The sequence below is a fragment of the Narcine bancroftii genome, chromosome 6 (assembly GCF_036971445.1).
Source record: "Narcine bancroftii isolate sNarBan1 chromosome 6, sNarBan1.hap1, whole genome shotgun sequence".
In the NCBI taxonomy this organism is placed as follows: domain Eukaryota; kingdom Metazoa; phylum Chordata; class Chondrichthyes; order Torpediniformes; family Narcinidae; genus Narcine; species Narcine bancroftii.
The window spans coordinates 41059215-41076350 of record NC_091474.1 but is presented as its reverse complement, the minus strand read 5'-3'; the positions used below and the strand labels follow the sequence as shown (position 1 = coordinate 41076350).

At 41.3% G+C, this 17136-nt stretch overlaps 1 protein-coding gene across 3 annotated transcripts in view; it reads right to left on the bottom strand.

The window, feature by feature from the left end:
* Positions 1-81: 81 nt before the first annotated feature.
* spo11 (SPO11 initiator of meiotic double stranded breaks) overlaps positions 82-17136 on the bottom strand; it is a 45916-nt gene continuing 28861 nt past the window's right edge. For all 3 annotated transcript variants that reach the window (XM_069884753.1, XM_069884752.1, XM_069884750.1), the window contains 3 exons: positions 12754-12830; positions 5252-5363; positions 82-535 (listed from right to left, as the gene is read on the bottom strand). In XM_069884753.1, the coding sequence (XP_069740854.1) occupies positions 416-535; positions 5252-5363; positions 12754-12830 (309 nt within the window). In that variant the 3' untranslated portion in view covers positions 82-415. The remainder of the gene's footprint in view (positions 536-5251; positions 5364-12753; positions 12831-17136) is intronic.

The window sequence follows — 17136 nt, the reverse complement described above, 5'->3', positions numbered from 1 at the left end:
TAGAGAAACAATGAAAGCGAGCTAATAAAGTTTAACATACATTATTAAAGATTACTTTAATAAAGGATATGACAAGTTTGAGTGCATCAACCTTTAATTCTAACATTAAAAAAAGACATCTAATTAGGGCAATCAAATGTGCCAATATTAGCTTAACTAAAAATTGAAAAGTAGTAAATTAATCAATAATAGTCAATAACCAGAGCAATAACTTGGTTCCATTGTTAAGCATGAACACAACTAATGTCCAATAAGCCAAAACTCAATGGAATAAATATGTCCAGTTGAAACACCAATGCAACCAAAATAACCAGCTGCTGGGAAATTAAACCAATAATAATCAACAACACTAGAAAATCAGCCCAATTGCCATCAACAGTTAGAGGAATACCAACTCAAACCTGTTCCTACAAATTTAGATCCACCCACCAAACTGGAGTTTGTTTGGCAAGTAAACCCTTGTGAGGTAGTTGGAACTAATGGACGCTAGAGCCTGTATCTCAGCCTTCACTTTGTATGTCTTCATTATTTCCATCTGGAAAAAAAAAGGATAGATTCCAGTGAATATGCAGCAGCGATCTCTATAATTGTAGGTTAATTGAAAATATTAGCAGAAAGTAATGACATCTAAATAAAGAGAGAGTTCGCTGCCTGAGGTTGGCATCAATTCAAAACAATGCTGTTCTGCTTGAATTAAATTCTGTATATTTAACATCACCACATCAACATTTATTTGGATACAACTTTAAAGAAAATGGAATTCTTGCCTCTACAGGTATGGTCATTCTTTCTTAAAATAACTCCAGAGAGATGATGCTTAGAATGATAAATAGTCCTGGTGGGATATGATAGGCGACTACTTATCCCTCCATCTAAATTCTGTCCTAAGTCAGTAAATGTTGAACGTCCTAATTTCTGATTAGTTTTGAAAAGCAAACAATTGTGACGGTGATCAGACTTAATGGTCAGGTGGAGCAATTGAAATGGTGGGAGATTGGGTTGTTGAGAGCACAACAATGGGAAGTCATTACTTTTTCCTTGGCATTTGGATTAAAATTATTTACCTGAGCAGATAACTTTTTTGGCTTCAAGCCTGTGATCTGCATTTTCTTTGCTCTTGAACATAATCTATCTAGGGTAATCACTGGTCTGCACATCATACTGCTAATTCTGTGGTCTTTGAATTTAATTAAATGGGGGATTTATCTTTGATGAAGGGTAATGGCTGTTATCACTTAAGCATTACAAACTTGTCTTGGTCATTTTTACAATTTGAGACCTGCCCAAAGCTGTATTTTTTATATTATTGTATTGTAGATACTATATTGACTCGGTAAAGTGGTGAACAATTACTGTTATGCCATTAATGCAACATTAATCATAAAAAATTTAAAAAAAATGTATTAAAAAAGGTCAAATTCAATAATGCCATAAATGAAGTTTTATGTAGTTTGGGAGCAGGCCTTATAAGCAGGACCTTATCTGTATTCATTTACTGAAATTAACGAGAACCACGGCTACCTTATTTTTTTTATCTGATATCTAAGTTGTTCAAAATGAAAACATAGATGAGTGATACTGTTTCTAATTTAAAAATTGTGCCAAATTTGGCCTTGGCACACAGGACAAAGTTAACTCTTTATAATATGTAGGTTCAAATGTAAACATATGCATGGAAAACCAAAAAAATGCAGATGCTGAAAATTTGAAATAAAATCAGACAATTGACGGAATATCTAGCAGGTTAGACAGCATCCAGAGAGGCAGAAACAGTTGTGTTTTAGTTCAATTAATTTTCATCAGATTTAAGAGAAAGGAAATTAAAAAACCCCACACTTTTTTAAGTTGCAGAAGAAAAGGAAAGCTCATGAGAACAAAGGGGATGATTATGATAGGGTAAAGACCAAGAGTGACATTATTGCTGACCGTGCTGCTCAGAAAGGATAGAAAAGACTTGTTCATCAAAGCCACTCTCTCTGGCGGAAGTCCTGCATATTTATTGTTTGTCTGTATGTCAGGTTGTATGTTTGTGTGTTTTGCACTCAGGACTAGAGAAGGCTCTTTCATCGGGTTGTACTTGTACAATCAGATGACAATAAACTTGACTTGAATAGCAGATGAATGAAAACCAAGAGAGGAGAAAACTAGCCTTAATTTTTTTTTTAGTTAATACATAAAAGCACTGGATAACTCAACAGGTCCAATGTTTTGGGACCGAGTCCTTCATCAAGGAATGAGCAAAAAGGAGGAAGGTATTGGAATAAAAAGGTAGGAGGCACAGCCCAACAGCCAAAAGGCCATATAGGTGAGCATGGATAGGAGGGAAAAGATGAGAATTGATTGGTGGGGGGGGGGGGGAGTGATAAATGTGAATGCAGAGCTGGATGAGACAGAGGGATGGGGAAAGAGAGAGATGGAGTGGAGAAGTGGGGTGAGAAGTTAATGCCTTCTGGTTAGTATGTGTCCAGATGGAATATGAGGTGTCGTTCCTCCAGTTTACAGGTGGTCTCAGTCTGGCAATGCCGGGGAATTGAAATGGGTTGACAGTAGGAGATGTCCGCTATTACAGCAGACAGAACGAAGGTGTTCAATGATGTGATCTCTCAGACTGCATCCAGTATTTCTAATATAGAGGAGGCCACAATGAGAGCACTGGATGCAGTAGATAACTCCTGCAGATTCACAAGTGAAGCTTTGCTTCTCCTGGAAGGACTGTTTGGGGCCTTGAATGGTGGTGAGAGAGGAGGAGTGGGCGCAAGTGGTGCATTTCCTGTGGTCACAAGAGTAGGTCAAGGGGGCAATTAGTGGGAGTCAACGGGGTATTGGGACCTGTGGTGGGAGGAGAGGGTAAGATGTGTCAGGTGTTGGGCTAATTTTCCCAATTTCTTTTCCAAATTTGAATTATAATTTTATTTGGAACAGCAGTTCCACATTTTGAATGACAATTATCAAAACATTGCTGTACTTTTCTAGTTCGAATAAAAGTTTGGTCTGAAAGGCCATTGTGTTCCTCTTTTTTTATAGTTTTGTAAGCATACCTGCACATTGTTCGTCTTTTCTACTTTTACAGAAGTATGCTTTAATAGACTGCTCATTCTAATACAGTACACGCAATATTGTAAGAAGTGAAGCATTTTATGCGCAAGTCTCTTACAGATTTATTCTACAGAATGTATATGATATACCGTATATACAGTACACATGCAGAGGTCAAATTTTTAAGACCGTTTTAATGTTAGATGGATGGGTTTGACCATTATATGGATACTTTAAACCGCAGTAAGTACCTGCATCGCTCAAGGTGTCGGGAGTTCTGATGGGCGGCCAGGACTGGGTGGTAAGTCCCTGTTCGAGGAACTCTGATGGGCAAGCAGCTGGGGCTTGGGTGAGAGTCCATGGTCAAGGCATCAGGAGCTCTGATGGGTGGGTGGATGGAGCTAGATAATTGGGGAGGGGGTTGCCTTTTACACGATATATGGGAAATACAAGATTTGGGGGAAAACATTGGGGGTGGGCCAACTTTTACAGTGCTGACTTTTACACAGGTAAATATGGTAGTTATCAATCCAAGGTCGACATTCTTAATTAATTTTAGGATGGGTGCAGAATAGCAATTTATCACTGGATACAGATTAAAGAGGAGGAAGTGCTTGCTGTCTTAAAGCAAATAAGGCTGGATAAATTCCCAGGGCCTGACAAGATATTCCCTCGGACCTTGAGGGAGTCTATGCAGAAATTGCAGGGGCTCTGGCAGAAATATTTAAAATGTCCTTAGCCATGGATGTGGTGTCAAAGGATTGGCGGGTGATTCATGTTGTTCAATTGTTTAAAAAGGGTTCCAAAAGTAGTCCTGGAAATTATAGGCCAGTGAGCCTGACATTAGTAGTAGGTAAATTATAGGAAGGTGTTCTAAGAGATTAGATATACAGGTATTTGGATAGGCATGGACTAATTAGGGATAGTCCACATGGCTTTTTGCATGGTAGGCCGTGTTTAACCAATCTTATAGAGTTTTTTTTAGTAGGTTACCAGGAAAGTTAATAAAGGACTGTGGATGTTGTCTAAATGGATTTTAATAAGGACTTTGACAAGGTCCCACAAGGGAAGTTACTCAGGAAGGTTCAGATGCTAGGTATTCATGGTGAAGTAGTGAAATGGTTTCAACAATAGCTGAACAGGAGAAGCCAGAGAGTAGTAGTGGAAGCCTGTGACTAGTGGTGTGCTTCAGGGATCAGTGCTGGAACCATTGCTGTTTGTCTTCTATATCAATGATCTGGATGCAAATATGGTAAAATGGATTAGTAAGTTTGCAGATGACACTAAGAATGGAGGTGTTGTGGACAGTGAAGGCGGTTTTCAAAGCTTGCAGAATGATCTGGGCCAGATGGAAAGATGGGCTGAAAAATGTCAGATGGAATTTAATGCAAACAAGTGTGCAATGTTGGATTTTGGAAGGACAAATTAAGAAAGGACATTCACGGTAAATGGTCGGGCACTGAGGAGTGCAGTAGGATAGAGGGATCTGGGAATACAGATACATGATTCCCTGAAAGTGGCATCACAAGTGGATAGGGTTGTAAAGAGAGATTTTGGCATATTGGCCTTCATAAATCAAAGTATTGAGTACAGGAGCTGGGATGTTTTGGTAAAATTTTATAAGACAATGGTGAGGCCAAATTTGGAGTATTGTGTGCAGTTTTGGTCACCGAACTACAGGAAAGATATCAGTAAGATAGAAAGAGTGCAGAGAAGATTTACTAAGAGGTTGCCCAGACTCCAAAGACTGAGTTGCAGGGAAAGGTTAAACAGTTTAGGACTTTAATCCCTGGAGTGTAGAAGAATGAGGGGAGATTTGATGGAGGTATTTAAACTTATGAGGGGGGATAGAAAGAGTAAATGTAGAGAGGCTTTTTCCACAGTGAGTAGGTGAGATACAAATCAGAGAACATGAGTTAAGAGTGAAAGAGGAAAAGTTTAGGGGGAACATGAGGGGAATCCTCTTCACACAGAGTGTGGTGGGGGTGTGGAATGAGTGAAGTGGTGCATGCAGCCTCAATTTTAACATTTAAGAGGACAGGTCATGGATGGGAGAGGTATGAAGGGCTATAGACAGGGTGCAGGTCAGTAGGACTAAGCAATAAAAATGGTTCAGCACAGACTAGAAGGGCCGAAGAAGCCTGTTGCTGTGCTGTAATGTTCTATGGTTCTATAGTTCTGTGAATGGAATACACTGATTATGAGATTCTTGTACCTCTTTCTTCCAGAGAGGCTGGCAGTCAGTGTAGGGTCTCTTCTGTAAATTGGTCAACTTGCTCATGTCTTTTTTGGTGAGAGGAATCAAAACTTCTTTAGGAATATTTAATCTAAAGATAAAGGTAGAATGAAAGCATGGCATTTGCTGGACTACAATTTCTCATTTGAAAACAGCAAATGAATGTGAAACATCAATCTGGAAGACTTTATTAACCAGGAACTTATTACAGAAGCAAACCACACTTTTTTATATTACGATAGTTTATAAAAGGTCACCATCAGGTTCATTTTGACCTTAATTCATTCCCACACATGGCATAAACCGAGTGAGAAGTTTATTGTCTTTATTCTTTATCAGATCAGATTTTAGATTTATTGTCAGAGAATATACATGACATCACATACAACCCTGAGATTCCTTTTTCCTGCAGGCATAGCAGAATTACCACTAATTGGTAGTGCAAAACAAAACTGTACACAGCGTGAACAGATAAACAACTGTAAACAGATAACAATTGTAAACAAACTGTGCAATACATTGAGAATAAAAAAGAAAATCAATAAAGAGGATTTAAATGAGTCTCTGATTGAATTTGTTGTTGAGGTGTCTGACGGTGGAGGGGGTAGCTGTTGTTCCTGAACTTGGTGGTGCAAGTCTTTTTTTAAAAAATATTTTATTTTGATTTTTCATTATTAAACAGGAGAGCACGTCATTGGTTGTTACAGATCATGTTAATGTATCTAGTAGTTTACTTATATATGATGCCTCTTCTTCCCCGTTCCCCCCATCCCACCCCAGGAGAAAGGGAAAGGTAGAAAAGACATAAAGGAAGAAAGGAAGGAGAAAGAAAAGAAAAAAACAAGAGGCTGGGTATGGTGTCGGCACTTCCGGTGTGTGTCCATGGAGACTGTGGGGCCATCCCCTTGTGTAGCCACTTTTCTTAATCCATCTGTTATTGACTCTCTATAAACCTTTTTTGTTGGGGAGTGACTACAGTTGTGCTCCCGTGTATTCCAGATATGGCTGCCATATTCCTTGAAGGTGCTGTGTCAGTTCCTAAAATTGTACATGATTTTTTTTTCTAGAGGTAGTCCATTTGCTGATGAGAAGAGGGGAGTCGGACTGTCAGGTTATGACGATGCATTTTATTTTGCTATAGCCAAAGATATAAATATGAATTCAATTTGGAATTTGGTTAATTTTTAGCCCACGTCATGAAGTTCCCTAGTAGATACAACGTTGGGTCCGGCAGGACGTTGGGTCGTTATTTTGGTTAGTAGGTTGGCCAAATCCTGCCAGAATGGGGCTACCTTTACACAGGACCAGGTTGCATGAAGAAATGTTCCTTGCTCGACTCCACATCTGAAGCATGTTTCTAGCATCTCTGGTCTTGCTTGGTGGATTTTTTGTTGTGTGATGTAGAGTTGGTGCAAAACATTGTACTGAACCAATCTGTATCTCGAGTTAGGAACATTGGAACATAGGAAGTAGGAACAGGAGTAGGCCAAAAATGGCCCATCAAGCCTGCTCTGCCATTCAATACGATCATGGCTGATCTAATTTATGACCTAACTCCACCTACCTGCCTTCTCCCCATATCCCCTAATTCCTCTATCATGTAAAAATTTATCTAACCGAATTTTAAATATGTTTAATGAGGCAGCCTCAACCACTTCCCTGGTTAGAGAATTCCAAACATTCACTACTCTCTGGGAAAAACTATTTTTCCTCATCTCTGTCCTAAATCTACTCCCCTGAATCTTGAGTCTATGTCCTCTGGTTTTAGTTTCCCCGGCCAGCTCAAAAAACCTTCCTACATCTATCCTATCCATACCCTTCATAAATCCTATCCATACCCTTCATAATCCTATATGTTTCTATAAGATCTTCTCTCATTCTTCTGAACTCGAGCAAATACAATCCTAGACGATTTAATCTTTCATCATAAGTCAATCCCTTCATCCCAGGGATCAATCTAGTAAACCTCCTCTGGACCGTCTCCAAAGCCAGTATATCCTTCCTCAAATATGGAGACCAGAACTGGACACAGTACTCCAGGTGTGGTCTCACCAGTACCTTGTACAGTTGCAACATTACCTCCCTACTCCTGAATTCAATTCCTCTAGCGATGAAGGCCAACATTCCATTTGTCTTCTTAATAACCTGCTGCACCTGCAACCTAACTTTTTGCGATTCATGCACAAGCACTCCCAAGTCCCTCTGCACAACACCATGCTGTAGTTTTTCACCCTTTAAATAATATTCAGCTCTTTTATTTTTCTTGCCAAAGTGGATAACCTCACACTTACTAACATTGTACTCCATCTGCCAGACCTTTGCCCACTCATCCAGCTTAACTATATCCCTCTGCAGACTCTCCAGTTGTTACACTGTCCTTGCACCAGTCTGACCAACATCTTTCGTCCATTGTAATGCCCAGGTCTGACTTCCATCTTTCCTTTGATCTGTATAACTCTTGTTTTGGGCTTTCAGCTTGGAGTACCAAATACAATCTTGATATAAATTTAGGTGCGTTTCTCTGATGAAGCAAACTCTCAACCTCACTAGCTGCAGGCAGGGTCATTACAGGGCCCCACCTGTCCCTCAGGAATGATCTTAATTGGAGAAAACAGTGAAAGGTTCCATAAGACAAATCGTATTTGCCCCTTAGCTGCTCAAAGGACATAAGTTGCCTCCCTTCATAACAGTCCTTGAGATATTGAATCCCCTGTCGGTGCCAGATCTCCAAGATTTTATTACCCTTGTTCATGGAGATTTTGAATCAGTGATGCATTGGGCAATATTTCTACTTTTTCCCCCAGTGCATTCGTTAATCACGTGCCAAATTTTAATCGGGTGTTTCAGTATGGGGTTGTATGGTATTATTGCTATTAATTTGGGGTCCCATTTGTATATGAAATTCTTCACCGTCCTCTACCCCATTGCATGCAATCCCATGTGCATCCAGGTGGGTGGATTCCCCCTCCACAAAGAAGGATGCAAGGAATCTCAACTGAGCTGCGAGATAATATTTCTTAAAATTAGGTAATCTTAGCCCTCCCAGGCTGTAGTCCCATGTCAGGTTTTTTTTAGGGCTATTCTGGGTACTTTCCCATTCCAAATAAATTTCCTTATGCTCCCATTCACCATTTTTAAAAAGGATTGTGGGAGTGGAATTGGCAAGGATTGGAAGAGGTACTAAAATCCTGGCATCACCTTCATCTTTATGCAGTTGACCCTTCCCATTAAAGTGATGGGCAGGTCCCTCCACGTCATCAAGTCTCCCTCAATCTTCTCAAGCATAGGGGGGTAGTTAAGTTTATTTAGGTTTTCCAGATTATTATCAATCTTGATTCCTAGATACTTTATAGCTCTTGTCTGCCAACTGAAGTTGCTGTTTTTTTTGGTGTTCTTCATGGTCAAATTTATTCAATGGCATAATATTACTTTTTTCTATATTGGCCTTGTAGCCCATAGTCCTCCAGTGTGGTGAGAAACCTTGGCAAGGACCATCCTGGTCTTTCAGGTACAACACATCATCTGCCATTAAATTTATTTTGTGCTCACATTGACCCATTTTGAATTCCTTTATCAACGGATCTTTCCTAATAGCCTCTGCCAATGGTTCAATTGCTAGGACAAACAGCCCTAGAAACAGAGGACATCGCTGCCTACTGGATCTACTAAGGGGAGATATTGGTGATGTTTGTCCATTTGTACTGATTTTTGCCCATGGTTTATTGTACAATTTTTTTTATCCAGTTAACAAACATTATTCACATTCCAAATTTTTCCAGAACTTGAAAGAGGTAAGGTCATTCTAGCTGATCAAAGGCCTTTTCTGCATCCACTGTGACTATAATGCTTGAATCTTGCTTTGTCTAATGTTGAGTAGTTTATTTAAGTTATTGGCGAGTGTCTTTTCCTAATAGGCCTACTTGGTCCAGATCTATCAGTTTCAGGAGATATCGATCAAACCTGTTGGCCACTGCCTTGGCTATTAATTTATAGTCAGTATTTAATAGTGATATGGGTCTGTACGAGAATGACTTTGTTGAGTCGTTTTTTTTAGTTATTACCACAATAATGGCTGTTGAAAAAGACTCTGCATCTCCGCTGCCTGGCTCACTACCCCCATTAACAATTGGTATCAGTAAATCTTTAAATTCTTTATAGAACTTGGGGGGGGGGGGGGAGCCATAATCTCCCAGAGACTTGTTTATTTGCAAAGTTTCCAAGGCCTGTTCAATTTCCTCATTAGAGAGTGGGGCATCTAAATCCATCTTGTCCTCTTGGGCCAGTCTCAGGTGTTCAATTCTCACTAAGAACTCCTCAATTCTCTTGGCGCCTCAGATTTATACAGTTCCTCATAATATATTTTAAAGGTGTCATTAATTTCTCTTGTATTGTGTGTTATCAAGTCGGCCCAGACTGAACTACATTAATTATCCTTAGAGTTTCCTCTGCTCTCAGTTGGCATGCCAATATTTTATGTTTTTTTTTACTTAATTTGTAAATATCTTTGCTTGGATTGCAAGAGTATTTGTTCTACTCTGTATGTTTGCAGAGTATTAGATTTAAGCTTCTTATTTTCCAATTCCTGATATTTCTTATTTGATCCCAAATTTTGGTAATCTTTATCCAATTTTGTAATCTCATGTTCCAGTGTCTTCAGGTTCCTTAGGTGGGTTTTTTGTTTAAAAACACCCTTGGTCTATGTGATTATTTGCCCCCTTAGGCTGGTCTTTAGTGTATCCCATAGTAAAAAAAATTGTTCTCCATTGAGGGACAGTTCATTTCACAGAACAGGGCAATTTGTCTTCTTACTGAATTTCTCAACAATGTAGCATTAATGCACCATCTATATGCATTTGCCTGCTTTTCAGGTACTGTTATCTGTAGAGTTAGCAGTGAGTGATCTGATACTAGTCTTACTAAGTATTCTGACTCAAGGAGTATCCTCTTTAACTGGGTAGCCATCAAGAAGTGGTCAATTCCGGTGTGAAAATCATGGGGTTTCGAGTAAATGGAATAGTTCCTGGCCTGTGGATTCCTCTGTCTCCATATGTCTATGAAGTTTAATTCTTTCACATAGACCAGAGTTGTTTTCACCACTTTTGACCTCACTGATGTCTTTGTTGTCATATCTAGAATGGGGTCCACGCAAAAATTTAGATCTTCATCCATTAATGTATTCTGTTTTCCCTCTGCTGCCCTTAGAAAGCATTTTGCATAAACTACTATCATGAAAATTTGATGCATAGAGGTTTAGTAGTGCCCATGGTTCTGAGTATAGATGGCAGTTCACCATTACAAATCTCCCGGCCAGCTCTGTAGCCTCACCACTCACCGGAATCCTTTTGTGTACTAAAGTGGCTTCTTCTTTGGCTTGGCTTCGCGGATGAAGATTTATGGAGGGGTAAATGTCCACGTCAGCTGCAGGCTCGTTTGTGGCTGACAAGTCCGATGCGGGACAGGCAGACACGGTTGCAGTGGTAAATTGGTTGGTTGGGGTTGGGTTTTTCATCCTTTGTCTTTTGTCAGTGAGGTGGGCTCTGCGTTCTTCTTCAAAGGAGGTTGCAGCCCGCCAAACTGTGAGGCGCCAAGATGCACGGTTTGAGGCGATATCAGCCCACTGGCGGTGGTCAATGTGGCAGGCACCAAGAGATTTCTTTAGGCAGTCCTTGTACCTCTTCTTTGGTGCACCTCTGACACAATGGCCAGTGGAGAGCTCGCTATATAACACGATCTTGGGAAGGCGATGGTCCTCCATTCTGGAGACGTGACTTACCCAGCGCAGTTAGATCTTCAACAGTGTGGATTCGATGCTGTCGGCCTCTGCCATCTCGAGTACTTCGATGTTAGGGATGAAGTCGCTCCAATGAATGTTGAGGATGGAGCAGAGACAATGCTGGTGGAAGCGTTTAGGAGCCGTAAGTGATGCCGGTAGAGGACCCTTGATTCGGAGCCGAACAGGAGTGTGGGTATGACAACGGCTCTGTATACGCTTATCTTTGTGTGGTTTTTCAGTTGGTTGTTTTTCTAGACTCTTTTGTGTAGTCTTCTAAAGGCGCTATTTGCCTTGGCGAGTCTGTTGTCTATCTCGTTGGCTACCCCCTTAGCTTTGGAACCAAAGGAGGAGGAGGAGGAGGAGAATACCTGCCCCTTCCTGTGCCTTTTAAGTTTGTCATATTCCCTTTTCATGAAATATGTTTCCTGTAAAAATATTATGTCTGCTTTCAGATTTTTAAAGTGTGCCAGGACCTTCCTCCTTTTTATGGGGCTGTTTAATCCAATTACACAGTGGGGTGTTGAGTCCCAGGTCTTGGAGTTTGCTGATCTGAAAAATGCCCAGCATCCTTCACAATGAGTTGTGCATCCTGGAACAGAACAGTGAATGGGAAAACTTGCTGCCCAGAAAGCTGAAACTTGCACTCTTACTTGTACTCCATGGACAGCAGTAGTAAGTGTTCTAGACCTTCAATATCAATCCAGCAGATATGGATGTGCCCTGGGTAACCAGGTTCAGAAAGAAACCCATGGGGGAGATTGGAGAGAAGATAGACAGTTCTTGCCCAGGTTTGAGTGAGATAGGGGTAGTGGGAAAGAAACAGAGGGAAGTGGAAATGGGTGAGGGATGATGGGGAGGGGGAGAGGAATAGTGTGCATCAGGATTTTCATGTGTCATCCCTCACTACTCTATCCATCTCTCATCCTTCTTGATAACTCCCTAACTTTCTAAAACCCCTATCTTCCCACCAATCTGTCTCTTGCAGGTCAGGTAAGTGAAATATGCTTCTGCTATCAAGACAGCAAGAGGATGTATAAAGTCAGAAGGTTGACATTAGAAGGGAGGAATTCCAGGGGAAAAGGACCTACCTTTGTAATATTGCAGATAATTTCTGGTAAGAAGAACAAATGGTAGAAAATAATAACAAATGTCAACTAATGGAAAAGTTGAAAATGAGGCTAGTTGGAAAAATGCATGATATAAGCAGGACAGTGGCTCAGCAGTCAGTATTGCTTCCATGCCATTCCTGGAATTGTGGCCACAATTCAATCCAGATCTTGGATGCTGTGTTTATTTTTCCTTTGGACACCTGTTCCCTCCCACATCCTGGTCAGTTCAATCGCAACTGTAAACTGCTCCAAGTATAGATGGTGCAGTTATTATGTGGAAATAAGAGGGGAAATGGACTGGTGGGAATCCTCTGTGAATTAGCATAAACTCAATGGGCTGAACAGTTCACTTTTGTCTTAAGAAAGCCACGGAACACAATTTCTCAGAAAATGAAGGTTATATACAAGGTTCTTGATTGTGACAACTTGCTGTGCCATTAGTTCAGAAGAAAAGTGTATTTGCAGGGTATGAGTCAGCCTGCTAGAGGAGCACAAGGTATAAATGGATTTACATAAATTAGACTAACTGTATCATATTAATCAGACTATTGTTATCTTGCACCAAAACTTAGCCCAAGTCATTTAGCCTCACGACTAACCTTTGAATGTCAGATGGAAGTAGACCCAACCAACGGATAATAGGAACAGTCAGACTGTGAGCGTCAAAGGACATAGACTGACAAATAAAGAAAACAGCTTTAATATTTCAGCATATACATTTCACTTTAGTGTCTTTACTTACATGGAAAATTTTAGGAGGAAGTCCACATTTGCCAAGTATGTACCATAAAGTTGAAAAATATATTGTTTGGGAAAAAAATATCATACCCTAAAATTACCCGAATTAACCAAAATTCATAAATGATAATACAATGGAACAACTGAATTCTTGAAGCAAATACTTATAACTGCAAAGTGGGGGTTTGATACGGAAAAGGTCATGAAGAGGGCACACAGTATGCCAAGACCTGCCTCAGGGTGTTGATCCAAAATCAAGGATGTGGCACTGAATTATTACCAAACTGGGTTGAGATTCACTTGGAACATTACAGTATAAACTACTCATGAGTCTTTCTCTGAAGAAGTCTTTTTCTTCTGAAGAAGTCTTTCTCTGAAGGAAAGATTGAGCATAATTTAATCGTGCTTTTCCAAGAATCCTCAAAGGGTACATACTGAAATAAAAATTATTCTAATCGTTTAAGAGTTGGTCAACAGGCAGAAACCATACAAAATTACTACATCAAGGAAGGACTGGTTTAAAACAGAGAATTATGCAAGAAAGAATACTCTCCCCAAATTGACTATTAAGTCAGGAAAAAAATACTCTATCTAAATACTTGAGTCAAAAAAAGTATTAGTATAGTTATTTTCCCATAAAACCTGTGTGATCCACTATTTCCAATATTTAGCTTATTACAGAAGAGACTGGAGATGGCAAATGTTTTATCAGGATGCATTTGGAGCTGTGGTTTCAGTGATTTAATGTATGCTCATTGAAATAATGGAACAGTTTTGAGTAAGTTACTTGGTTTCTACTTTACACCCATAACATTCACTCACTGTTTATAGCACAAAAATGCTGGAGGAACTCAGCAGGACATGGAGTGTCCATAGGAAGTAAAGACTGTGACTGAGTATGTAGAGGTGGTTTGGGAGGAATTGTTAGAGCAGCTTGCACACACATTTTAAAACATAATATTTGCAGGACATTTGCAGAATGCTTTTTGCAGGAGGCAACCAAGTATTGACAGCAGCTTGCCTGGGAGAGCATGTGATCTTTGCTGGCAGAGAAGACTTTTGCTCTCAGAGAGGGAGGGTGTGAAACAGAGAGGAGACAGAAATCAGTTCCAAAAGGACAAAGCTTGCAAACTTTGGAAGGCTGCCTGGTCAAAGGAGGAGACTGGTGGTGTGAAAGGTGACCTGAAAGAAAGAGGATCATCTGGAGAACCCTGAAAGGGACAAGTTTAGACAGCAAGACTGATTGAGAAGGAATCAGTTGCGGATGTCCTGGAAAAGGAATCTCTCTCTGAAAACCAGCAAGAACCCTCCTGAATGGTAACCATTTGACTGTTAAGCACCACAGGCTGGTGAACTTTATTAATGCTAACTTCTGTGCAGAGTACAAGAATTGCCTGCGACCCGTGTGATTGGATTGTGATCCAAAAAATTTTTCTAATCTTAAATATACATCACACACACCTGCGCATCGGATGTCCCCCAAAGTTCCTCAACATGATTATCCAACTGCACGAAAACCAACAAGGTTGGGTCAGATACAGCAATGAGCTCTCTGAACCCTTCTCCATTAACAATGGTGTGAAGCAAGGCTGTGTTCTCGCACCAACCCTCTTTTCAATCTTCTTCAGCATGATGCTGAACCAAGCCATGAAAGACCTCAACAATGAAGACGCTGTTTACATCCGGTACCGCACGGATGGCAGCCTCTTCAATCTGAGGCGCCTGCAAGCTCGCACCAAGACACAAGAGAAACTTGTCCGTGAACTACTCTTTGCAGACGATGCCGCTTTAGTTGCCCATTCAGTGCCAACTCTTCAGCGCTTGACGTTCTGTTTTGCGGAAACTGCCAAGATGTTTGGCCTGGAAGTCAGCCTGAAGAAAATGGAGGTCCTCCATCAGCCAGCTCCCCACCATGACTACCAGCCCCCCCCCCCCACATCTCCATCGGGCACACAAAACTCAAAACGGTCAACCAGTTTACCTATCTCGGCTGCACCATTTCATCAGATGCAAGGATCGACAACGAGATAGACAACAAACTCGCCAAGGCAAATAGCGCCTTTGGAAGACTACACAAAAGAGTCTGGAAAAACAACCAACTGAAAAACCTCACAAAGATAAGCGTATACAGAGCCGTTGTCATACCCACACTCCTGTTCGGCTCCGAATCATGGGTCCTCTACCGGCATCACCTACGGCTCCTAGAACGCTTCCACCAGCGTTGTCTCCGCTCCATCCTCAACATTCATTGGAGCGCCTTCATCCCTAACATCGAAGTACTCGAGATGGCAGAGGCCGACAGCATCGAGTCCACGCTGCTGAAGATCCAGCTGCGCTGGGTGGGTCACGTCTCCAGAATGGAGGACCATCGCCTTCCCAAGATCGTGTTATATGGCGAGCTCTCCACTGGCCACCGTGACAGAGGTGCACCAAAGAAGAGGTACAAGGACTGCCTAAAGAAATCTCTTGGTGCCTGTCACATTGACCACCGCCAGTGGGCTGATATCACCTCAAACCGAGCATCTTGGCGCCTCACAGTTCGGCGGGCAGCAACCTTCTTTGAAGAAGACCGCAGAGCCCACCTCACTGACAAAAGACAAAGGAGGAAAAACCCAACACCCAAACCCAACCAACCAATTTTCCCCTGCAACCGCTGCAACCATGTCTGCCTGTCCCGCATCGGGCTTGTCAGCCACAATCGAGCCTGCAGCTGACGTGGACATTTACCCCCTCCATAAATCTTCATCCGCGAAGCCAAACCAAAGACCAAAAAAGACCAGATGGTGATGCAACCAGACAGAATACTCTTCACAGTACACCTGTTAAAATTTTTTTGAATCTTTGCTGACATACCAAGTCTCCTCAAGCTCCTCATGAAGTATAGCTGCTGAGAATCTTCATGATTGCATTGATGTGGAGGCCCCAGGACTGATCCTCAGAAATGCTGACATCCAGGAATGTGAAATTCTTAACCCTCTCCACTGCTGGCCCCTCGATGGGGACTGGTTCGTACTGTCCTAATTTCCTCCTTAAGTCCATAATCAGTTCTTTAATTTTGCTAGTGTTGAGTGCAAGTTTATTACACCATTCGTCTAGCTGATCTATCCCACTCCTGTACATTTCCTCATTGCATTCTGATTCTGCCGATGTCCATGGTGTCATACCAAATTTGTAGATGGCATTTGATTTGAAGCTAGCCACATAGTCCTGGGTGTAGAGTGAGAAGAATAGTGTGCTAAGCATGCATCCTTGAGGTGTACTTGTGTTCGTTGTCAGTGAGGAGAAGACGATTCATACTGACTGTGGACTTCGGATGAAGAAATCAAGGATTCAGTTGCAGAACTGGGTGCAGAGGCCCATGTTTTGGAGCTTGTTGACCAGTAGGAGGGTATGATAGTGTTGAGATTTGAGTTGTAGTTGATGAAGTGCCCCAGTTATATGCATCTGCTATGGAGTGATTGTGGCGGTAGGCAAATTACAGTATGTCCAGATCTTTAAATGGAGATGAACTGAAAAGACTGGTAATCTAAACTTGTTTAATTAAATAGCAAGTCCTGAGTACTGCAATAACCAAATCACACAAAGATTCATGGCACTATAAATAGCATAGAACAAAGTAAAATATTTAAAAAATATTAATAATTGAAGACATGAATGTGAGGGTTGGCTTCAAATTGGCAACCAACAATATAAAAGGACCCCATCACCCTGGTCTTAACCTCTTCTTACTGCTGCCTTGGGATAGAAGGTTCAGAAGCCTGAAGACCAGCACCTCCAGCTTCAAGATCACTTTCTTTACGGAGAAGTCACGTGATGGAGTAGTGGCCGGTTGGGTAAAATCAGTCCTCTCCAGAAAAAAAGAAAAAAAATCAAGAAAAGACAAAGCATAACAAATAGAAGATAAAGTTGCAGAGAAGAGAAAGAAGATGGCACTCAAGAAGGAAAAAGTAAAAACAACAGGGAAAAAAGAAGAGAAGTCACCAGAAAAGAAAGAAGGCCTTACCTGCATGAAGGAACAGGGAGCCGTGATGGAGAAGAGCCCCCGATCTCCGAGGTTGGTGCCGGCCCCACTGAGTCATGACTCCCCAACCAGTGGACTGCAAAAATGCCTCTCTGAGCCAAACAAAAGTGCCCAACTGCGCATGCGCAAGGAAGAAAGTTGACGGGGTGAACGGCAAGAGGAGCAGCAGCAGGAGGCCCGAGAGAAGAGGAAGAAGAAGACCAAGATCTTCACAGAGAAACAG